General features: G+C 42.6%; 2 protein-coding genes across 3 annotated transcripts in view; one reads left to right on the top strand and one right to left on the bottom strand.

Moving 5' to 3' along the window:
- LOC115253497 (venom dipeptidyl peptidase 4) overlaps positions 1-25483 on the bottom strand; it is a 536181-nt gene that overhangs the window by 437487 nt on the left and 73211 nt on the right. The gene's annotated exons all lie outside the window — the stretch shown is intronic.
- On the top strand, positions 18775-25368 carry LOC134290988 (uncharacterized). The gene has a single exon (XM_062858230.1). It carries the CDS (start codon positions 18775-18777, stop codon positions 25366-25368), a length of 6594 nt encoding a protein of 2197 aa, XP_062714214.1.

Below are 25483 nucleotides of genomic sequence, written 5' to 3'. Positions count from 1 at the left end.
AAGAAGTTCTCTAAGAATATTTCCAAAAAGTCTCTAAGACAGTCCTTTAGGAATTCATCCAGGAAATCCTTTGGGAATTTCTCCAGGAAGTCCTCTAGGAATTCATTAAGAAATTCCTCCAATTTCTCTAGGAAGTTCTCTTAGAGTTCTTCCAGAAAGTCCTCTAAAAGTTCCTCCAAGAAGTTCTCTAAAAATATTTCCAAAAAGTCCTCTAGGACAGTCCTTTAGGATTTCATCCAGGAAATCCTCTGGGAATTCCTCCAAGAAGTCCTTTAGAAATTCCTCCAGGTAGTCCTCTGGAAGTTGCTCCAGGAAATCTTCTAAAAATTCTACCAGAAATTCCTCTTGGAATTCCTCCAGGAAGTCCTCTAGGACAGTCCTATAGGAATTCTTCCAGGAAGTTCTTTGGGAATTCTTCCAAGAAGTCCTTTAGAAATTCCTCCAGGAAGTCCAACATAAATTCCTCCAGAAAGTCCTCTAGGAATTCCTCCAGGAAGTCCCTTGGGAATTCCTCCAGAAAGTCCCCTAGAAATTCCTGCAGTGCTCTGGAAATTCCTCCAAGAAGTTCTCTGGGAATTCCTCAAGGAAGTACTTTGGGAATTCTTCCAGGAAGTTCTCTGGGAATTTCTCCAGGAAGTACACTGCAAATTCTTCCAGGATATCGTTTAGGAATTTCTCCAGAAAGTCCTTCAGGAATTCCACCAGGAAGTCCTCTAGTAATTCCTCCAGGAAGTCCTTTAGGAATTCCTCTAGAAACTCGTCCAGAAAGTCCCCTCGTAATTCCTCCAAGATGTTCCCTAGGATTTTTTTTTAGGAATTTTTCAAGAAATTCCTCCAGTGTTATTTGGGAATTCCTCCAGGAGGGCCTTCAGGAACTACTCTAGGAATTCTTTCAGGATGTCCTTTAGGAATTCCTCAAGGAAGTGTTCTAGGAATTCCTCTAGGAAGCCCTCTAGGAAATCATCAAGGAAGTACTCTAGGAATTCCTCCAGTACTCTGGGAATTCCTTCAGGAAGTTCTAAGGGAATTCTTCCAGGAAGTTCTCAGGGAATTTTAATAAATTGTCCCTCTGTTATTGGTTCTCAGGGAATTCCTCCAGGACATTCTCAGGGAATTCCTCTAGAAAGTTCTCTGGGAATTTCTCCAGGAAATTCTCTTGGAGTTCTTCCTGGAAGTTCTCTGGCAATTTCTCCAGAAAGTCCTCAGACAGTTCCTCAAAGAAGTTCTCTAAGAATATTTCCAAAAAGTCCTCTAGGACAGTCCATTAGAAATTCATCCAGGAAGTCCTCTGGGAAAATCTCCATGAAGTCCTCTAGTAATTCTTCAAGAAATTCCTCCAGGCCTCTGTGAATTCCTCCAAGAAGTCCTTTAGAAATTCCTCCAGGTAGTCCTTTGGAAGTTTCTCCAGGAAATCCTCTAGAAATTCCTCCAGAAATTAATCTTGGAATTCCTCCAGGAAGTCCTCCAGAAAACTCTCTAGGATAGTCCTGCAGGAATTCATCTAGGAAGTTATTAAAGAATTCCTCCAAGAAGTCCTTTAGAAATTCCTCCAGGAAGTCCACTATAAACTCCTCCAGAAAGTCCCTTAGGAATTCCTCCACGAAGTCCTTTAGAAATTACTCTAAACACTCGTCCAGAAAGTCCCCTGGTCTCCAAGATGTTTCCTAGGAATTTCTCTACGAATTTTTCAAGAAATTCCTCCAGTTATTTGGGAATTCCTCCTGGAGGTCCTTCAGGAATTACTCCCGAATGTCATTTAGGCATTCGTCCAAGAAGTTCTCTCAGAATTCTTTCGGGATGTCCTCTAGGAGCTCCTCAAGGAAGTCTTCTAGGAATTCCTCCAGGAAGCCCTCTAGGAATTTCTCAAGGAAGTCCTCTGGGAATTCCTCCAGGGAGTTCCATAGGAATTCTTCCAGGAAGTCCTATAGGAATTCCTCCAGTCCACTGGGAATTCCTCCAGGAAGTTCTAAGTGAATTTTTCCAGGAAGTTCTCAGGGAATTCCTCCAGGAAATTCTCAGGGAATTCCTCCATAAAGTTCTCTGAGGATTTCTCCAAGAAGTTCTCTTGGAGTTCTTCCAGGAAGTTCTCTGGCAATTTCTCCAGAAAGTCCTGTGGCAGTTACTCCAAAAAGTTCTTTAAGAATATTTCTAAAAAGTCCTCTAGGACAGTCCTTTAGGAATTCATCCCGGAAGTCCTCTGAGAATTCCTCCAGAAATTCCTCTAGGAATTCTTCAAGAAATTTCTCCATTCCTTTGGGAATTCCTCCAAGAAGTCCTTCAGAAATTCCTCTTGGAATTCCTCTAGGAAGTCCTCTAGGATAGTCCTTTAGGAATTCATCCAGGTAGTTCTTTAGAAATTCCTCCAAGAAGTCTTATAGAAATTCCTCCAGAAGTCCCCTAGGGATTCCTTCATTCCTCTGGGAATACCTCCAAGAAGTTCTGTGGGAATTCCTCAAGGAAGTACTTTGAGAATTCTTCCAGGAAGTTTTCTGGGAATTTCACTGTCTACTGAAAATTCCTCCACGAAACCTTTTAGGAATTCCTCCAGGAAGTCCTTGAGGAATTCCTCCAGGAAATCCTCTAGTAATTCCTCCAGGAAATCTTCTAGTAATTCCTCCAGGAAGTCCACTAGAAACTCATCCAGAATGTCCCCTAGTAATTCCTCCAAGACAGAGGTTCCCAAACTTTTTGAAATTTTTATAGTTGTCGCGGCGCACCAATAACTTTTTACAAAGAATTGTAATAATTTTAACACCTTCAGCTCAAAATTTAAAATATAAATCGTAAAAAAGCCTTCAATGTCATGCTTTCTTATTATTGAAAGAAAAATTGCTTAAAGATTCGCAGAACTTTAAACAAATTTCTGGAGGATTGCATTAAACTTTTAAATTTGTTAAATAAAGTACGTAGATTACCAAATTTTAGGGAAAAAGATATAAAAATGTATTGTTTAGAAGCTGTTACGACAGAACTCAAAAACCCCAACTCAACAACTAAAAAAGGCGGTTTTCAGAGACACATAAATTGTTGCAGTTTTTTTTTTATTTTTTCGTTAAATCGACACATAAATTGTTGCAGATTTTTTTTACGATAAGGAGCTAAGCCATCCTAGCCTAAGATGTCGTCCCAGCACGTTTTATACAGCACGAAGACCTGGAGATTGACAGTAATTATGGATGACAATTGAAATATTTGCTTTGAATTACAAGCTATTGAAAAAATTGAAAACTAAGCAGAATCATACAAAGTCCAAATTACAATTTGAGAGGTTTTACAAAAATTTCCAAAATTCCGGAAATTTGAAAATTTTGTAAAAATCTAAATGTTTCATGAGAATATTCGAAATTCCGGAAAACATTCATAGACTTTGGAATATTTACTTTTTAATTGAAAATTTAGAAGAGGGAAAACCCCTTTGAATAACTTTTTTTTTAAGTTTTCCTCAAAAGGGTAAGATAAGATGTTATAGAATACATAAAAGGGTTTGAGGAGACACTCGTTTTAGTAACAATACAAAAACAGCTAAAAATATATTCTGCCTTCAATTATAAGAGTTTGTTCTTTGTGTTTTGGCTCAAGAGTCTGCGGCGCACCTGTGAGATGTTCACGGTGCACCAGAGCGCCGCGGCGCACAGTTCTGGAAGCACTGCTCCAAGATGTTCCATAAGAATTTCTCTAGGAATTTCTCAAGAAATCCCTCCTGTTATTTGGGAATTCCTCCAGGAGGTCCTTCAGGAATTACTCGAGGAAGTCATTTAGGAATTCATCCAAGGAGTTCTCTAGGAATTCTTTCAGGAAGTCCTTTAGGAACTCCTCAAGGAAGTCTTCTAGGCATTCCTCCAGGGAGCCCTCTAGGAATTCCTCAAGGAAGTCCTCGAAGAATTCCTCCAGGAAGTCCCATAGGAATTCTTCCAGGAAGTCCCTTAGGAATTCTTCCGGTCCTCTGGAAATTCCTCCAGGAAGATCTCTGGGAATTCATCCAGAACGTTCTTTGGGAATTCGTCCAGGAAGTACTCTAGCAATTTCTCCAGGAAGTCTTCATAAAATTTCACTAGTAAGTCCCCTAAGAATTTCTCAAGAAATTCCACCAGTCCTCTGCGAGCTCCTCCAGAAAGGTCTATGGGAATTCATCCAGGAAATCATGTAGGAATTCTTCTAGGAAGCCCCCTAGAAATTCCTCCTGGAAGTCCTTTAGGAACTCCTCCAAGAAGTCCTCTCCAAGAATTACTCCAGGAAGTCCTCTAGGAATTCCTCCTCTCTTAAAATAACGCTAGGAAGACCTCTATTAATTCCTCCAGGTATTCCGCAAGACATTCCTCCTGGAAGTCCTCTAGGAATTTCTTCAGGAAGTCCTCGAGGAATTCCTCGAATAACTCGGCTAGGCATTCTCCCAGGATGCCCATTAGGAAAACCTTCAGGAAGTTCTCTGGGAAATCCTCCAGGAAGTGCTTTAGGAAATCCTCCGGGAAGTCATCAAGGAATTCCTCCAGGAATTCTTCAAGAAATTCCTTCAAGGAATTCCTCCAGAAAGTGCTCTGGAAATCATTCCAGGAAATGAAGAAAGTCCTCTAGGAATTCCTCCAGAAAGTCCGTTACAAATACCTTCAGGAAGTCCTTTAGGAATTCCTCCAGGAAGTTCTCTAGGAATTCCTCCAAGAAGTCCCCTAGAAATTCCTCCAATAATTCCTCAAGAAATTCCTCCAGTCCTCTGGAAATTCCGTCAGAAAGTTTCTGGGAAATCCTCTCGGAAGTTCGCCGTAAATTCCTCCCGGAAGTCCTTTAAGAATTCTTCCAGGAAGTCCTCTAGGAATTGCTCCAGGAAGTCTTCTAGGAATTGCTCCAGAAAATCGTCTAGAATTTCCTCTAGGAGATCTTTCAGGAATGTTTTAATCATCAAACATTCAAACAAATCGGGCGCACCCATCGACCATCGTGAGCGCCTTTACCTATGCGTTGAGAAAAGTTTGACGAGTGACGATTGGAATACCAAACATCCACATATTTTGCAATTAGGTAATTTACAGCTGAGCCACAAACAGCACAACAGATGATTGCCCTGTCCATCACCGAGTTGACGGTGAAAAAGGCGTTAATGCTTTGGCGCGCTTTCTGTTTAGATTCCTCGCTTCACCTTGTTTAACTTGTCAGTAGCGAGCAAATAATTGTTTGCGTTCCATTCAATCGCACCCACACTGCCTGCCTGCATGGGTGGTAAATCTTTAGACGAAAAATTAAGCACGCTGCTGTTTGAATTTGCAGTACGGTTGAATGTTTTGATTTGTTGTTCTTTATTTTCAATCACAAATAAGCTACCGTGACATGGTTTGTTTGTTTAACTTGTGGTACTTGCTTCAAAAAAAAAACGCAATGCGCCAGACGCGCTGAAGTGATTGATGACTTCGACAGTGTGAGAATGGGGTTTATTATATTCTGGCAAATTTCATTTCAGAGATGGATAATTTAGTGTGTTGACATTACCCATAGGTAACTGAACTGACCGTTCATAAAGAATACTTGTCAAATGAATGTGTTTGTAGACAGATACGTATTTCGACCTCAACTGTTGTAAGGTCGTCTTCAGTGTCTCGTACTTGACTCTTCTAATCGAGTCTAGATACCTCGAAGGTAATTTCGTCAATCGTATCGTTCCTTTCAAGATGAATCTTGTCGTGTTCAGTCCGCCTCCTAGCATATAGGGTAAGTGTTCCAATTATTGCTATAGTACCAATTATTCGCCATAGTTGATTTTCACGCTTTAACGATATAAATCAACAAGAAACATTTCGTGAACAACTGATCACGTTCACAAAAGCTGGTTGCACTCATTTAAAATTCACATTTTGCTCAAATTATCATAGAAATAAATCATTTTCCTAAAAATTTCGGCTTCCTTGCACCCTTTTTCGCCATAGTGTACCAGTTATGGCTAATCCCATAAGAAAAGCATGCAAATAGTGCGAAAAGGAACCGAAGGAAAAAAAAATGTAACCATAACTGGTACAGGGTCCCTATCATTGGCACACGCTGTAATTAACACTAAATGTAGTTTTGGCTCCGATTCTATATTTTTCCTGTAAAGTATGAAAACTAATCTATCATTTGAAATGTCGACGACATTCGTCGGTCTTCTTCTTATTTTTGTAGAAATAGTTATCCTTAGGTAATGCGATAACTGGTACACGCACCCTACTTTGTTTTTAACGCATCCATCACCATTCCGACCTTTGTCACTTCACGTTTTAGGCGAGTGTACAGATCTTCCACTTTTTCAATTGTTCTGGCGATAATCTATGTTGTCCGCAAAGCCCAAAATTGACCGGATTTCGTGAAAATCGTATCCCGGCGATGTTGGACAGAAAACATGAAAATCCGTCACCTTGTCGTTGTTCTCGTTGAAACTGACGAAGTCATCATATCTCTTACACTCCCGCCGTTAAGTGTGATTGAGGCCTTATTACTCCACGGCTAAGAATATGTTTGTTAGCCTTGTATGCTTTGGATTATGTTGCAATGTAAGACGTCAAGCCATTCTTTACGTCTAGACCATGAAACCTGAAACTAACGCCTCTACCGCACTGAAATCAAGTCACTGTGTGCAATAAATTACTACTTTAGCTACCGTAGATGTTGACTCAAGCAATCAGTAATTAACTCCACAGTGCAGTCAGTGTGTGTACGTCCAATGGACCGTCCTAATGGTGAAAGCACTCTATAACAAGCGAAGACATAACTACGCGGTGCGGTGTGCAGCCTTATCCAGTTGAAATACGATGAATAGAGACTTGGTTGACGTTGGCCACCACCTTCAGCAAATAGCTTCAGCAAGGAAAGGCTGTCAATCGGGAACCACGCTGCTGCAAGTATAGTGATTTAGCACCCAAGACGACGCCGACGACAACGCGGTAAGACGATGATGCATGCTCGTAACTCACGGTGACAACAATGTACCGATATCATGTACGTCGTCGTCGTCGTCGTGTGCGATGCTCTCTGCCATGTCCAATGCCATGCATGTGGGTTACCGGATAGGATTATTACTAGGAGAACCTTCGCTTCTCCGATCAGGACTCGGTGTGCAACTGGCGGTGGAGAATGGCACCGACAAGTAAACACTGTAAATCAATTTTATGGCTCTTTGGTAAGCCCATTTAGTGCGCTCGAAAGATGATCTAGATTGGGACATGTGAACGAACGCCGCAGCAGATGGGGAAGCAGCGGCGGGCTGGAACTGGGGGTACGTACGCCCAGCAAATCCTGTAATTGCGCAGCCAACCAGAATGGAGACATTCGCCTTCGGAATGGGATTTACGATCTGTGGTAGCAAGGAGGAAGCGATTTCCAGTTAAGGCCACTTTGCCGGAGTTATTAAACCAGTAGATGAACTTACTAAACGGAAAACTTTGTCGTTTAAACTGTACTAAAAGCGGAGAAGATCGTTCATATAGTTTTCGTGCATCGCAGATAGTAACAAAGTGGAGAAAATAACTTCTATTTCAGTGGGTTCTAAAACTTGTGGGAAATATTCACTTCCTACTTGTGACTCTCGGTAATGTCAGCGAACCTTATTTGATACTTCGAATCTAAAACCGAAGTAGGGTAATCGTGACAATGGTAATGTCCCAGTCAACATTTTGGTCTGTATAATTTGTGTTATACACTACTATATAAGAACCAATTCAATCGTATAAACTGCACAAATCTGCTATTTACGTACCAAAGTGGAGGCCATATACATACTTCTAACGACATTTCGCGATTTCATATGATCATCATTACGATGTCCCAAATAATCAATCGAAAGAATAGAATACGACTTCGTGTGATATGAAATACGATGTCCGAAATTAGCTATAAAAACCCGGATTAATCCACCTAGTGGTGATAGTGCCTTTCTTGTCGAATATGTACGCATGATCTTACCGTCGACGTAAGCATCCTGAATCCTGTGAATAATTTATTTATAAAAGCAAGAATCCAAGCCATCATCGAGTTACTGATGGCACATATTTCGGGTGTTATGTTCAATGTATAGGCAGAGCTGAAAAATATCAGACCTCTTATTTGACTGCGTGACCACCTTTACTTTAACTGGAATATCATCAATACCAAGACGATAATAACAAGCTTAAATAAAATTTCACAACCAAAAATCACTTTACAGTCTTCGATAAACTTTTTCCTACACACTTCAGGCTACATTTTATTATCATTGGTTACTAGATTCAAAAAATTTTACCAAAAAATGGAAGCAAGTGAAATTTTTCGTACTGAATCCAATTCAAATTAGAACCATATCACAGAGCGCGAGGAGCAATCAGTCGGATCAAAATTTTGCGCAGCAATTTTAGACGCCAAAGGGAATTGAAAAACTTTGCTCGAGGTTGATGCGATTAAATTTCAATTTTCTCATGGAAACCCATTCTACTCACGGTGTGTTTATAGAGCAACTTTAAAACAAAAAAATAAGTAAGTCTGAAATTTTGCCTAATGATACTTTGGGCCATTCCCTTCAATTTGCTGGGTCGGAGGAAAACATCCATCGGGGGGTCTAGAACAAAAATTTTTTTTGAAGGTTTTTTATGCAAAAACTGTAAAAAGCGCATTTTGTAAATTATCGCATCTCCTACAAATAGTCACAACTTTTTTGTCTTTGAAGATATAACCATAAAAATTTTAGGCGTTTTGAAGTAGTATGCGTAAATGGCTGTGTGAAAATTTCATTGAAATATGTTGAATGGTTTTCAAATAATACCAAAACTTTCAAACGCATTCTTAAATACTAAGCTTAGTAGCAAAAGTTTAACAAAATATCTATATATTTTTTATATAATAATACATGAAAAATATTGAATTCTAAGCACCTTGAGTCATTATGATGGCGGTACTGTGAAAACTTGTTTTTCAAATGATGAACAGATACATAGTCAAATACATGAAAGGAAAACACACACACTGCCATTATGTAGCTTTTCACTAAAGTATTAATTATTTATTTCAAGAGCGTGGTTTTGCGTATACATATTATTTTTTTCCATTTTTTAATAATTAAGATCTTATCTTAATATGAAATTGCAAGCGAAAAGCTTTACGGGAGCGTGGCCCAATAATTTGGATTACAAAAAAAACTGTTATTTTTTCGAAAGATATAGTTTTATGTTGAAAATATTCTACTAGTAAACAACGCCATAACAATGATCAATCACTCTTCCTCATGCTTGAAGGTTTCAAATTACACAGAAAATATTTTTTAAACATCATATACAAATCGATAAGACTACTTAAGTCATTGTTATCAAATTGTTTTTCCTAGGCTTTATGCTGAACAGCCTATTTTCATGCTTAATGTAGAAACATTTTCAATAAGTACTCCGTTCTTTCAACTATTCTTTCCATACTTATTATCAGTTATTTGGTAATAAATGGTGGCATAAGCAATAAGCATCATATTGCTATTAAATTCAAAGACAAACTTAAGTTTAGGTCTAACAGCTATGTCAAATATCGTAGAATAATCCGGAAACTATGTTTAGTATCGTAAAGTTGCCCTTGATCGAATATTGCTCAACTGAATACTGTTTTGAATTCAGTTCTCGTTATTGTGTTCTTCAATCAAGACAGTGATTAAATGTTGACTCATACCCACAACTTCAATTTTATTATGACGTCTTTAACAGGTTTAACTTGTTTTTATTGTTTGACTAAGGTGAAATACTATTTAATTTTGAGCTTGTAAACATTAGTTAAAAAATTATTTAGTTTCTGTACTTTTTCCTCAAAACAGAGATGTTTCTCAATCCTCGAGTGCTTTTTTTGGCTTACCAATAAACATTTAAATATTTTTTTGGAAAGGCCGACATGCTCAGCAATCATGATAATTGTGTTTATTATAGAATTCGTAATGGATGCATACTTGTACTTGTGAACATGTTTACGCAAAACCACGTTCTTGAAATAAATAATTAATACTTTAGTGAAAAGCTACATAATGGCAGTGTGTGTGTTTTCCTTTCATGTATTTGACTATGTATCTGTCCATCATTTGAAAAACAAGTTTTCACAGTACCGCCATCATAATGGCTGAAGGTGCTTAGAATTCAATATTTTTCATGTATTATTATGTAAGAAATATAGATATTTTGTTGGACTTTTGCTACTAAGCTTAGTATTTTAGAATGCGTTTGATAGTTTTGCTATTATTTGAAAAATATTCAACATATTTCAAAGAAATTTTCACATAGTCATCTATGCATACTACTTCGAAACGCCTGAAATTTTTATGGTTCTATCTTCAAAGACAAAAAAGTTGTGACTATTTGTAGGAGACGCATAAACTTACAATATGCGCTTTTAACAGTTTTTGCATGAAAAACCTTCAAAAAAAATTTTTGTTCTAGACCCCCTGATGGATGATTTCCTCCGACCCTGCAAATTGAAGGAAATGACCCAAAGTATCATTGGGCAAAATTTCAGACTTACTTATTTTTTTGTTATAAAGTTGTTCTACACAACACACCGTGTACTGTATATTTACACCTCAGGAATATGAGAAGATGTGATTTGATGAGCCTGCATCAGTTTTATCGCTTCCATTGATTATTTTCACTGTTTTTACTTTTACCACTTCCTGTGAGATACCCGGAACCGGTTCCAAGACTGTACCTATTGTCTCAAATATGGTTTGAGACTAGTGTCTTGCTAACTGTTCAACAGGTTTTCTGAAAAGCCGAAAATTGATGTGCATGCATGGATTTGATTCATTTTACATTTTGGTCATTCTGGCGGGTTCTACAGGTAGTCTCTAATGTGATCTGAGACTATTTTTTTGTAAACCGTTCATCAGGTTATCGAAAAAGCCGTGGTTTGATATGTCGCATGCATGGGTTTGGCTCTTATATGCATTCGACCACTTCCAGCAAGTAGAACCGGTTCCGGAATACTACTGGTTGTCTCAAATATGCTTTGAAACCATTTTCTTGCTAACCGTTCATCAGGTTATCGAAAAAGCCGCTATTTGATGTGTCGCATGCATGGGTTTGGTTCACTTTTATATTGGACCACTTCCGGCGGGACATCCGGAGCCGGTTCCGGAACACAACCGGTAGTCTCTGCTAATCACAGCAGGCTATTTTCCTGCTAACCGTTCTTCAGGTTATCGGAAAAGCTGCAGTTTAATGTGTCGTATGCATGGGTTTGTTTCCTATCTACATTTGACCACTTCCGGCGGGACATCCGGAGCCGATTCCGGAACACCACCGGTAGTCTATGCTGTGATCTAAAGCTATTTTCCTGCTTATCGTTCTTCAGGTTATCGAAAAAGCTGCTATTTGATGTGTCGCATGCATGGGTTTGGTTCACTTTTATATTGGACCACTTCCGGCGGGACATCCGGTGCCGGTTCCGGAACACAACCGGTAGTCTCTGCTAATCACAGCAGGCTATTTTCCTGCTAACCGTTCTTCAGGTTATCGGAAAAGCTGCAGTTTAATGTGTCGCATGCATGGGTTTGGTTCCCATCTACATTTGACCACTTCCGACGGGACACACGGAACCGATTCCGGAATACTACTGGTTTTCCTAAATAAAGTCTGATTCCATTTTATTGCTAACGCGTTCATCAGGTTATCTATAGAGACGCGATTTGATGTGTCGCATGCATGGGTTTGGTTCAATTTTATATTTAGCCAGTTCCGGCGGGGCACCCGGAACCGGTTCCGGAACACTATCAGTAGTCTCTGCTGGGTCAAAGGCTATTTTCCTGCTCACTGTTTATCAGGTTATCGAAAAAGCCGCTATTTGATGTGTCGCATGCATGGATTTGGCTCACTTTTATATTTGGCCACCTCCGGCGGGACATCCGGAACCGATTCCGGAATACTACTGGTTCAGATATGGACTGAGAGTATTTTCCTGCTTACCGTTCGTCAGGTTATCGAAAAAGCCGCGGTCTGATATGTCGCATGCATGGTTTTGTAGCATTTTCATATCTGGCCCCTCCCTGGTGTACCGATCCGGAACACCTAAATGGCCATATCTCCGGAACGGCTGAACCGATCCGAACCATTTTCAATAGGAAACAATGGGACCAGATTCCGCGTCGAATGAACCGTCGGTCATAAAAATCGGTTGAGGTTTACTGCCAAAAAGTGATGTGAGTTTATTTTGTACACACACATACTCACACACACACATACACACACATACATACATACACACACAGCATCACCTCAATTCGTCAAGCTGAGTTGATTGGTATATGTGACTCGACCCTCCGGGCCTTCTATCAAAAAGTCATTTTTGGAGTGAACATATAGCCTTTCCAGTACACTTAGTGTACGAGAAAGGCAAAAAAGATGACACCTAGCCTAGAACACGGCACCTCGTGATTGTGAGTCTAAGCCCATATCATTATACTAACTGATCTGCCTTGAGCAGAGCGCAAATTTTGGCCAATATAAAAAAAAGCTTTCTAAACCACCCATGAAACTTGCCTTTGCCTTCCTACATAAATGTTGATATGAGGAATGGGCTGCTTTTTTTTTCTAAGTCATTGCGATTCCATTTATTACTATGCTGTACTGATATATAGTATACCTAAAGATGGTGTCAATTCATATACAACTCTTAGCGAGTTGGGTTTGCGCTTATTACGACATGTTTTGTTTACAACATTAGTCTCGCATGGAGTGTACGTTTCGACGTCGTCGTCGTCGCCGTCGCCGTCGTCGTCGCGGGAAAAGTTTACTGCTTATGTAGGAATAATTGTGGGCAAATGTCTTCCTTCGGTAGCTATGAACACTCCCAAAGATTGCCCGAATATCATTATTAATGGGGAGAATGATTCCAGTCCCAAAACATAATCAGCGGCCAGGCGGTGATGATCAAGGCAAGTGGGATGCTTTTTTTATTTTGCATCCAACACCATCTCGTTGCGGTGCCGAAATTCGTAGGTACAAAACCACTTGCTCTGAATTTAATTTTGTGAGCAGATTTAGCTAGGAAGCAAGAGTGTGGGATTTAACAAACCACAGTTTCAAAAAGATTATGACTACAGTGTATTGATCTTTTACCGGGATGGGCGCATTTCATCAATTTTAATTAAGTCGTTACGATTCACAATCAAACTTTACTAACATTATATATATATGACTTGTAAGCGTATGCAAACAGCGACGACTTCAATTAACGCTTTGTATGACTTGCTCTATACACAACAAACTTACTTCAAAACAAATCGCAGCAACGATTTATATACAATTACACTTGACATTTTTATCACAAGATTCAACGGTTTGTACGATTTTGATTTCAGACAGCGAGATATACGATTTTGAATGCACTTCCCTTTACGATGTGTGGTTTACTGGGGTTACGCTCTCAAATTCATCCTATACGAAATCAAAACGATTAACAGATTAACGATGATTTTTTGTATGGGAAAATCGAAAATCGTCAAATATTGGGGGGGGGGCAAAACCAGGCTTGCCCCCCCTAAGTTGGCGCCTATGATTATGGCAAGATAATAAAGAACGAAACAATCAGCGCTTCATGCCTTCGTCTTGCGTAGGATGAAAATGGGAGCTTAGTAAGGCTATCCCCACCAGTGCATAGTAAATCGGTGATTAATAGGGTGATAACCCACCGGTTTAATTTCCGATACCCAGTTATTTTCGGACCACGCGTTCACATCATGGTTTTTAAATACCACCTTATCACCCCACTGGTGGTTGGTGAAAGGACTTTATATCGTAAACAGAGCACATAGGAGAGACAAATAAATGTCAACAGCGTTTAGTAAAACGTAAAAAGACAATTCACACCGTCTTCAGCTAGAGGCTGCACAGACTGAACACATTACTTATTTACACTAGACAACGGACAACACACAGAACACCCAGAGGCCCAGTGATGAATTTTTCGTTTGACGAAAAGTTTTCACCGACTGGGGCGAGAATCGAACCCACACTCCGTGGCTTACGATACGCCTAGACGACTGTCGCCGCTAACCGCACGGCCACGAAGGCCACTTTGCCCAATTTGATCGTTGAAAATGAATTTCTCAAGAAGCTTTTTTTCATGATTTACGGTCCCAACTGGGACAAGCCTTCTTCTCTGCTTAGTGTTCTGTGAGCACTTCCACACTTATTCACCGAGGGCGTCCTCTGCACATGATCATTCTGTAAGTGGATTCTGGTAGGTGCAAAGAGTACAAAGATACTCTATGCCAAGGAAGTTTTTGTACGATTTTTATTATTCCAGTGACGACGAGATACAATTCGCGTACAGGTACTGACACATGCTCCGGGAAAATTTGTAATCAAGGCTATTTACAAAAGAGGAAGCTATGCAGTTGTACGAAGACATTAGCATAGCATAGCATAGCATGAATACTTGCACAAATCTTGGATGGACTTGCAAAGTTGAATATTTCCATTGACATTGCTGATGTCGCTACTATCTACAATGTCATAGATTCACTCAGCTCCACACACCTGGCCAAGTCCTTGCAAGCATTTATAAATCCCTTCATCAACTTAGAAAGAGCCCAGAACTGAAGCAGCTTCCAATAGATGAAAGGATGTTGAAAATAGCGAATTTTCAACTAATATGCAGTTATATAGCAAATATATACTGAAGTAGAATTATTTATAAATAAGTAATATTGGAAAGATCTCACCAATTGTTGTGTGGTTTTTGTGGTTCAATGTCGATCATCTAATTGTCTTGATAAATGTTCTTCTCTGCAGAGAACAACACAGTACTCAGCAAAGAACAAGATAATATGTACTGATCACTAAACACCCGCGCATCTATTGTTTTGATTTTCACGCGAGACAATAGCGAACGTGATCGATTATGATGAGATACTCACCCCTTACAGGAGCGATGCATGCACAGCAAAGAACAACACAATACTCCTATGCAGTTGTACGAAGACATTGTGCAGAAAATTCTGATTATACATTTATTTCGAAAAGCGTTATTTGTCGAAGTTTGTTTCTGTGCATTCAAAACAGATGGACCGGAACGAATTCATCGTTCATAAGCCGAATGCTCTAGACAAGCTGGGTTTACCTAGAAGAAGCCATGAAGGGACTCCTACAGGAATCCCTTAGTGTACTGCAGAAGGAATCCTTGAAGGAACCCATGGTGAAATCTCAGACGGATTTCCTATAAGAATCCCTGAAAAAATATCCTGGAGGAACTCTTGGAAGGATCCCTGAGACACTCCTGGAGGAACCACAAAAGCTATTTCAGGTGGGATTGCTGAACACTAACTAACCGAGAGAAATCTCGAATGTAATCTCATAGTAGAGAAGCTGAAGAAAGCCCTGAAGGGACTCCTGCAAGAATCCCTGAAAATGCTTCTGGAAGAATTCATGAAAGGACTTCTGGGAGAATCCATGAAGAAGATCCTGGAGGCTTCCCTTGAATCACTGAAGGAACTTCTCCTGATGAAGAACTCTTGAAGAATTCACAGAAGGAACTCCTGGAAGAATCTTTGATGAAACTTCTATAGAACTTTTAGAAGTTTCAGGTGGAATCGCTGGATGAACTTAATGAGGAACCCTTAAAGGTGCTCCCAGAAGAATTCCTGAAGGAGTTCCTGGAATGAGTTCCTTGAGGAATCCCTGAATAAATTCCTGGGAAAATTACCCTGGGGAATCCAGGATCTCCTAGGGGATCCAGGAAGAAACCCTAAAAAAATTAAAAAAAAAAATATTCAAGGAATTCCTGAAAAAATACGTCCAGGAAATCCTGGAGAAATCCCTAAAGGAATTTGAGAACAAATCCCTGCAGGAGTTCCTGGTGATATCTCTCAAAAGAATTCCAGGTAAAATCCCTCAAGAATTTCTAAGAGAAATTCAAGAACAAATTTCCAGAAGAATCCCTAAAATAATTCCAAGATAAATCACTGAAGGAGTTTCTAGAGGTAGCTTATAAGGAGTTTATGAAGGAATCCCTCAAGGAGTTCTATAAAAAAATACTAAAAATTTAAGCAGAAATCCCTGGAATTCCTGGAGAAATTTCTGGAGGAGTACCTGGAGAAATCTCTGAAGGATTTCCTAGATCCTAGAAGAATCCCTAAAAGAGCTCCTGGAGAAATTCATGAAGGCATTCCTGGAGAATTCTCTGAAGAAGTTCCTGTAGAAATCCCTGGAGAAATCTCTGAAGAAATTTAAGAAAAAATCCTGGAGTAATTTAGGGAGGAAACCTTGACGGAATTTATGGAAAAATATCTCCAAAAACTCGAGGAGAAGTCCCTAAATAATTTTCGGAAAATTTCTGAAGAAATTTGTAAAAGAATCCCTAGAGGAATCCCTGTATCAACCATTGCAGGAGTCCCTGAAGGAATTTATGACGAAATCCCTCAAGGAATTCCAGGAAAATTTCCACAAAGAATTCTAGGAGAAATTCCTGCATGAATCCCTGAAGAATTCCTGTAGAAATCCCTGGAAGAGTCCTTGGAGAAAACTCTGACAAAGTTCCTGTTCCTGTTCCTGTTCCTGTGCTTCAGACATCCATGAAGGAGTTCCTTGATAAATCAGTGTAGAATTTCCTGGATAAATCCGTGAAGGGGAGCATTCCCTGAAGGAATCCTCGAAGAATCCCTGGTCAAATTACTGAAGGGTTTTCTGGAGGAATCCATCAAGGAGTTTATAAAGAGATTCCTCAAAGAGTTGTATGGTAAATTCCTGCAGAAATCTCGGGAGTTTCTTGAGAAATCCTAGGAAAAGTTCCTAGAGAAATCTCTTAAGGAGCTCCTGGAGGAATCCCGGAAGCAGCTCCTTTAGAAGAATACCGGAAGCAGTTTCCTTCCAGAAGGCATCCATCAAGGGATCCATGAAAAAAAACGTTTAGGAAATTCTAACAGGAATCCCAAAGGAGTCCTTTGTGCAATCCCTGAATGAATTTCCCTCTTGGAGAAATTTCTCAAAGAATGCCCGAAGAAATCCCTCATGGAGCTTCAAGACAAATTCCTCAAAGAATTTCCGGAGAAATCTCTGAGTGATTTCTAGAAAAAAGAAATCTCTGAGTGATTTCTAGAAAAAATCCTGGACGAATCCCTGAAGGGACTGCTAGACAAATTCCTGATAAAATTCCAGGTGTTACGGGAGGCGTTACACCCGTCGACACTATAACAGAAAGTTTCCACAGGGATGCTGCCGATCTGACGGATTGCTTGTCATCCATCGGCTCCAATGATGTAGGGACGAAGATTCATGTCAAAACAACGCGAAAAAGAAAGTGAAATGTGGACGAAGACTACGCAAATGATTAGCTATAATTTAGTTGAAAGTTGTTTAAATTATTGAACTGGACAGAATTTCTTATTGGATTAGTTGCTACTAGTGAGATTAAGTTAGCTTAATGAACTACCGTAAAATGGGGTAACTTTGATAGTTTTTCAGCGAATTTTCCCAATATTTTTACATGTAACAGTATTTCCCCGAGTTTTATATTTTTAAAACAAGTACTGGGGTATCAGTTATCAATTGCAATTAAAAGATTCGATAATCTGAAATATTTTAGATAACTTTTAGTTTTTCATATAACCGAAAATCAGATTTTCATTTTGGGGTAACTTTGATAATGCCCTAAAAACACATCAAATCTCAAAAAATAATCACAGATTGAAATCTTAAGCTTATGAACATGATGAAAGAAGGCTTGTGGAATATATTAGATAGAATTTTTATATCAAAACATTGATATTTTACTAAATTCTACATATAAAAATGAGTTTGTGGAGTGCAAAAGTGCAAAACACAATAAATTTAGCTATCAAAAATCATTATCTTTGTAATAATGAATGCTTAACGGTACATCAACATATGATTACATGCTATGCATGGTTAGTTTTCTTTTTTTGAGAAGTTTTTTAATGTTTTATTAACAAATTTTGAACAACACATATTTATCTACATGAAACTACAAGGGCATTGCATACTTTTAGGCGTTTATCAATGTATGGAGATTTATGTCACATTTTACAAAATTGCTTCCATTTCATAAAAACACACTTCGTTAAGAGATTCAAGGCCAGATTTGGAATCTACTATAATGAATCTATCGAGAATAAGAGTCCATTCATTGAAAAAATAGTTTTAACGAAGTCGTATAGCTGTTTGTTTGAAGGGGTTGATAAATGACAAAAATATCAACAATTTTTATTTTTTGTCCAAAAAGTTGTATATAAACTAGATTTTGATGAAAACTCTTCTAAGATGAACTTTCATATGTATAGAATTGATTTACGTTTACCTTTTTCTTAACTGGTTGAAGGAATCATAGTTATAAGATAAATTACACAATGCCTGCCGTACTATCAAAGTTACCCGCATTATCAAAGATACCCCGTTTTACGGTACTTACGACTATCTTTGGTTGAGTATTGATTATGAATTAGATTCCTAAACTATTTCCTACGGACGCAAACTGTGAGTAAAACTTAAATACTATAGTTGAACTTATAACTAAGACTTCAAAACTTACTGAACTAGGTAATTGGACTAGACGTACTATCACAGAACGGTTGATGACGTAGAGATCATAGACTGGAGTCACAGAATTGTGAGTATAGACAATAGTAAACATGACCAACAATAACAGTAAAATATCTTTTAGCTTTAAAGCCTTTTCGTAAATACAAGAAATTGCTACAAGAACCGTGATTTTATTCTACGTCTTGCGCCGTGACAACATTCTTTAAAGAATTCTACTCGGCAAGGTTGTACTGCTGGTAGCGAAGGTTAAATAAAGGACGTATCCACGATGGTCCGTACGACGCGATCCGCGGCGAAAGCCACCGCTGGGACACCTCAGCGCATTTGCGAAAAGTGCAAAATCCCCGACAACGTAGCAGATATGGTAGCTTGCGAGCGATGCAATCGTTGGTACCATTGTGCGTGTGGGGAGATGGGCGAGAATGTCACCGGTAAGTGGATATGCAAAGATTGTGCTTTAGCGGGCAGTGGCGATTCAGTATCCGGGAGAACCAGCAGTACTTCGCGATCGACGAGAGTCCAATTGCAGCTCATGCGGTTGGAAGAGGAAAAGAGAGCTCAAGAGAAGCTGATCCTTGAGCAGCAGGAACAGGAGCGTGTACGACAAGAGAAGGCGCTAGCAGCCAAAGCTGCTCTCGATAAGAGATACTTGGATGAGAAGTATGCTCTGCTCATCTCTCAGGCCGAGGATGATGAGGCGGGAAGTCAGCGTAGTCGTCGGAGTCGTGTGAGTCGTGGGACTCGCAACAGCCACATTGAGGAGTGGGTCAACAGTGTGGACGAAGCAGCTGGAGGGAACCCAATGCCAGAAAACGTCGAAGACATTTTTCCACCGATTTCGATTGCTGCTGGTGCTAACGTGCCGTGTGGAGGCATGCTGACCAGGTATACTGGAACGAAACCCAAGCAGTACGCATCGAGCCAGATGCACGATGAACGTCGATCGTCTCTCCCCAAGCCGGCGAACGAATGCGTGGGCGAAAACATTTGCACGGATGGTATGTCGTCTATCGCCGGAATGAAAGACCCAGTTACGGCATCTACACCTATTAGATCAGTTGGTTTCCAACAGCCAGTAGTGCAACCGTCGCCACACACACTATCGATGAGCGTACAGCCGGTATATACGCAGCCAGTATATGCACAGTCGGTGTTTGTTCAACCGCAGCGTACACTACCAAAGCTGGTTCCGCGACCGCCTCTGCCAACATTCTTGTACCCAGAGCCGATAGCACTGTACAAACCTCCCGCGTCTCAAACCCAGGTCCCGCTTCCACCACTGAGTGAACAGTCGTTTCTACAGTCGAGGGTCAGTCGGCCGATAACATCAAGCGTCGAATTGCCTACATCGAATTCGGCACAACCACCACCGACACTGCAAGATCAAGTGTCACCGCCGTCGCACCCTCCGCCGGTAGAACAGCCGTCGCATCTATCGATTGATTGTTCAACCGAACCGCGATCGAGCATGCTATTACCACCGACGACACAAACGTCGTCTCAGCAGCAACACACACTATCGCATCGACCGCGATCGCTGTGTGATCAATTAGGTGGCCTCTCACTACCACCATCTGTACTACGGGCGTCGACGTCGTACACCCCTCCACTGCCACCACCTTCTTTTCCCGATGGAGAGTTGTCTTTGCTCAACAGATCGGAACATCATCCGACGCTGTCGCACGTACCACTACAGCAATCGGCAGAGCCTTACGCTACTCAGCTACAGCAGCTACAGAATCAGCAAGCCATGTGGGGACAATTTCAGCAACAATTGTCTGCCAGGCAGGTAGTACCGAAGGAGCTCCCAATATTCAATGGGAGTCCCGAAGAATGGCCACTTTTTATAAGCAGCTTCCACAACTCGACTGCCATGTGTGGGTACTCGCAGTCAGAAAATCTGATGAGATTGCAGAGATGTCTCAAAGGCAAGGCGCTGGAAGCTGTGAGGAGCAATCTGCTGCTACCTTCATCGGTCCCGAAGATTATGGAGACGCTGGAAACGTTGTTTGGGAGCCCAGAGCGTCTGGTCCAGTCGCTGCTCAACAAGGTGCGCAGTGTCCCCACCCCAAAAGCGGAAAGACTGGAAACGCTGGTCAATTTTGGTCTCGTTGTCCAGAATCTTGTTGGCCATCTCAAGGCCGCTAACCAGCAAGCCCACTTAACCAATCCGACCCTACTGCAAGAGCTGGTGGACAAATTGCCACCACACCTTCGGCTGGACTGGGCGTTGTACAAGAAGAACGCTGGTCTGGTCGATCTTGGAACTTTTTGCGACTACATGAGTGTAATCACGTCGGCAGCGAGCGATGTAGCGCACTTCAACGACTTCGACGGAGCACGTCCGGCAGGAAGCGAGAAACAGAGGAAGGAGAAAGCTTTCGTGAATGCACACCTGTCTGCTGAGCCGTGGAAGCCACATAAGTTCGAACAGGGAAAAAAGGCAGAACACCAGGAACGACCTTGCTTCATCTGCCAGAGCGTGAAGCACCGAATCAAGGACTGCAACAAGTTCAAGTCTTCAAGTCTCGGTGACCGATTAAAAGCAGTTGAAGCACATCAGCTTTGCTCGGTCTGCCTCGTACCCCATGGAAGATGGCCGTGCAAGTCGGCACGCACCTGTGGCGTCGATGGTTGTACCAAGAAACACCACCCATCGCTTCATTCGAATCTGCAAACTGGCACCAAGCCTACTTCTTCAGATAGTAACGGAGGGCGGCCAAAATCGGACGCCGTTGTGAGTCTTCACCGTCGAAGTCAAAGCGCAACGGTATTTCGCATAATCCCTGTGGTGCTGCATGGCAAGGGAGCACAAGTAGCTACATTTGCTTTCCTTGACGAAGGTTCTTCGTCGACGCTCATCGAGAAAGAAGTCGCAGATCAGCTTAACCTCGACGGCGAGCTGCAGCCGTTATGTTTGACGTGGACGGCGAAGGTTTCTAGACACGAAGCGGACTCCAGATTGGTCAACCTGAAGATTTCTGGTGTGGAGGGCAGCAAAAGTTTCCCCTTGACTGGCGTGAGCACCGTCCGCCAGCTGGAACTTCCAGTACAGTCGCTACGGTATGGAGAATTGTCTCAACAGTTCCCATATTTGGCCGGTCTACCGGTGACAAGTTACGAAAAGGCCGTTCCGAGAATCCTGATTGGGCTGGACAACATTAAACTGTCGCTGCCTCTCAAGACGCGGGAAGGATGTCCAAGCGGGCCAGTAGCAGCAAGAACGAGACTAGGATGGACGGTATTCGGAAGCGTAGGTGATTCGAAGATGGATTCGAGGTCGCCGCTATTGCACATTTGCAAGAGCGCGGAGGATATCAAGCTACACGACCTGGTGAAAGGATATTTCGCGGCGGAGAACTTGGCTGTATCCGTAGCTTGTGGACCAGAAGCGGAAGAGGATCGTAGAGCGAAGGAAATTTTGCGACGAACAACGGTGAAGAGAGCCGACGGCCACTACGAAACCGGATTGCTGTGGAGGAGTGATGTAGTGGAACTGCCGTCCAGTTACGACATGGCAGTGCGTCGTCTAATCTGTCTAGAACGGAAGTTAAGTAAGCGTCCAGAGCTGCAAGCGAGTTTGGAGAAGCAGATCTCCGACTATCAGTGCAAAGGCTATGCCCACAAAGCCACGCCTCAGGAGTTAGAAGGAAGCGACCCGAACCGGACATGGTATCTGCCAATCGGAGTTGTCACAAACCCACGGAAACCCGGTAAGGTGCGTATCATCTGGGACGCGGCTGCCAAAGTAAGAGGAGTGTCGCTGAACGACATGCTGTTGAAAGGGCCGGACCTTCTTTCTTCGTTGCCAGCTGTATTGTGCCGATTTCGACAACGGCAAGTAGCGATTGCAGGCGACATCCGCGAGATGTACCACCAGCTGAACATAAGAGAGGAGGATCGACAAGTTCAGCGGTTTCTTTACCGGACAGACCCATCAACGAAACCAGAAATCTTCGTGATGGACGTGGCGATCTTCGGGTCCACGTGTTCACCGTGTTCAGCAAACTTCGTGAAGAATAAGAACGCGGAAGAATGGAAAGACGAATACCCGGAGGCGGCTACAGCAGTGGTAGAAAACCATTATGTGGATGACTACCTGGACAGTCGCGATACGGAGGAAGACATGACAAAGCTGGCAACGGATGTGCGGAGCGTGCAAGCAGCAGCCGGCTTCGAGCTGCGAAACTGGCGATCAAATTCGGACAAAGTGTTGAAGTGCCTGGGCGAGAAACCAGCGGAATCGCCGAAAGATTTCAGCATCGACAAGGAGAGCCAAGTAGAACGCGTTCTGGGTATGGCCTGGTTACCAAACGAGGACGTGTTCGTGTATTCCGTGACCTTGCCGAACGAACTCGAGCGATCAACGTCAACCAAAACTCTCACAACTAAGCGAAGCATCCTGAGATTCGTGATGAGCGTATTCGACCCGCTCGGCCTTATTTCGAACCTGCTAATTCACGGCAAGACAATTATTCAGGATCTCTGGAGAGCTCAAGTCGGATGGGACGATGCCATTCCTACCGACATTTTCGATCAATGGATACGCTGGATCGAGCAACTGTCAAAACTGAACCAAGTTCGAATTCCACGCTGCTACTTTCCCGGTTACGATCGTGATTGTTTCAAAACGATGCAACTCCACGTATTCGTAGACGCGAGTGAGTCCAACTTTGCTTGTGTGGCCTACTTCCGTGTCATCGATCGTGGTCAGCCACGATGTTCCCTGGTAGCAGCCAAGGCCAAGGTTGCTCCATTAAAGCCGTTGTCGATCCCTAGACTGGAGCTTCAGGCGGCGGTCATTGGAAGCCGGTTGGCAAAGTCTATAGAAGAGTACCACACTCTTCCGATCAGCCGCAGATTCCTTTGGAGTGATTCCAAAACAGTTCTGTCGTGGATCAGCTCGGATGCTCGCAAATATCGCCAGTACGTGGCGGTACGAATCGGTGAAATTCTGGAAGACACACAGTCCGAGGAATGGCGCTGGGTTCTCACCAAACTCAACGTCGCGGATGAGGCCACCAAATGGGGGAAAGGACCCATGATGCAGCCGGATGGTCGCTGGTTCACTGGACCGGAGTTCCTCTACAAGGCGGAGAATGAATGGCCGCAACAGCGAGTGCCACCAACCACCGAAGAAGAACTTCGTGCTATTCACGTTCATTGTGTGCAGTTGATTCAACCGTTCGTCGAGTGCAGTCGGTTTTCTAGGTGGGAACGAATTCTACGGACCACAGCATACGTACACTCGTTTGTGGATCGTTGTAAGAAGCAAGAGGCCAAGCTGGTCGGTCGTGGTCTGCAGCAGGAGGATCTTGTTCGAGGCGAGAGAGCGTTGTGGCGACTCGCGCAGGCAGAAGAATTCGCAGAAGAGTTGACAGTTTTGGAGAAAAATAAGGCTAAAAATAGAGAGTTGCTGAAATTTGAGGCAGACAGTCGCATCAGACAACTATCGCCGTTCTTGGACGAGTTCGGCGTAATGCGTATGGAAGGTAGGACAGAAGCATCTCCACTGGCGGCGTACGACGCGAAATATCCAGTGATCCTGCCAAAAACCCATCGTGTGACAGAACTTTTAGTTGACTGGTACCATAGGCGATACGGTCACCACAATGGTGAAACAGTGGTCAACGAAATTCGCCAACGGTACCACATCCCAGGACTCCGGGCGATGGTTCGGAAGATGGCGAAGAAGTGCCAGTGGTGCGTCGTGTATAAAGCACGACCGGAGGTGCCCAGGATGGCGCCTCTCCCGGCGGCGCGCGTAACCCCATTCGTCCGTCCGTTTTCGCTGGTGGGCGTCGACTATTTCGGTCCGTATATGGTCAAAATCGGGCGTAGTCAAGTGAAACGCTGGGTAGCGCTTTTCACGTGTTTGGCTGTGAGAGCTGTCCACTTGGAGGTAGCCGCATCACTGTCAACAGAGTCCTTCAAGTTAGCGTTGCGGCGATTCATCGCTCGGCGGGGCGCTCCGACGCAGATCTATACGGATCACGGAACAAATTTCGTGGGTGCCAGTCGGGAGTTGGCCGGTCAGCTGGCTGCAGTAAATCAGGAGTTGGCGGAGAGCTTCACCGATACCAACACGCGGTGGTTCTTCAATCCACCATCTTCCCCGCACATGGGCGGTGCGTGGGAAAGAATGGTCAGAGCTGTGAAAAGAGCAATGGAGTCACTCAACAGTTGTCGTGCACCGTCAGAAGAAGTGTTCCAGACTATTCTTTGCGAGGCGGAGTTAATGGTCAATTCTAGGCCGTTGACATACGTGCCGCTGGAGACGTCTGATCAGGAGGCGTTGACTCCGAACCATTTCATCCATCTGAGCAGTAATGGAGTCAAGCAACCTGAAAAAATGTCGACTACGGAGGGCGAGGCGTTGCGAAATGGGTGGAATCTGTGTCGCTACGTTCTAGACCAATTCTGGGCTAGATGGATACGGGAATACTTGCCGGTCTTGGCTCGGCGCACCAAGTGGCATGAAGAAGTAAGACCCATCCGGGAAGGAGATATGGTATTCATCGTAGGGGAGGCCATCCGGAACAGTTGGCCTAGGGGCAAGGTCGTTCAAGTTATACCAGGACGGGATGGACGCATTCGACAGGTCGACGTCCAGACTAGTGGAGGAGTACTACGCCGTCCCGTGGCGAAGCTTGCGATACTTGATGTACTTCCGGCAGGTAATCCTGCTGGATCGGCGCAGCATTACGAGGAGGGGAATGTTACGGGAGGCGTTACACCCGTCGACACTATAACAGAAAGTTTCCACAGGGATGCTGCCGATTTGACGGATTGCTTGTCATCCATCGGCTCCAATGATGTAGGGACGAAGATTCATGTCAAAACAACGCGAAAAAGAAAGTGAAATGTGGACGAAGACTACGCAAATGATTAGCTATAATTTAGTTGAAAGTTGTTTAAATTATTGAACTGGACAGAATTTCTTATTGGATTAGTTGCTACTAGTGAGATTAAGTTAG

The sequence above is a fragment of the Aedes albopictus genome, chromosome 3 (assembly GCF_035046485.1).
Source record: "Aedes albopictus strain Foshan chromosome 3, AalbF5, whole genome shotgun sequence".
NCBI lineage: Eukaryota > Metazoa > Arthropoda > Insecta > Diptera > Culicidae > Aedes > Aedes albopictus.
Note: the sequence above shows the minus strand (reverse complement) of the source record. Positions and strands in the feature narration are given on the sequence as shown.

Coding starts and splice junctions, on each gene's coding strand:
- LOC134290988 (XM_062858230.1), top strand. CDS start 18,775: ATGGTCCGTACGACGCGATCCGCGGCGAAAGCCACCGCTGGGACACCT.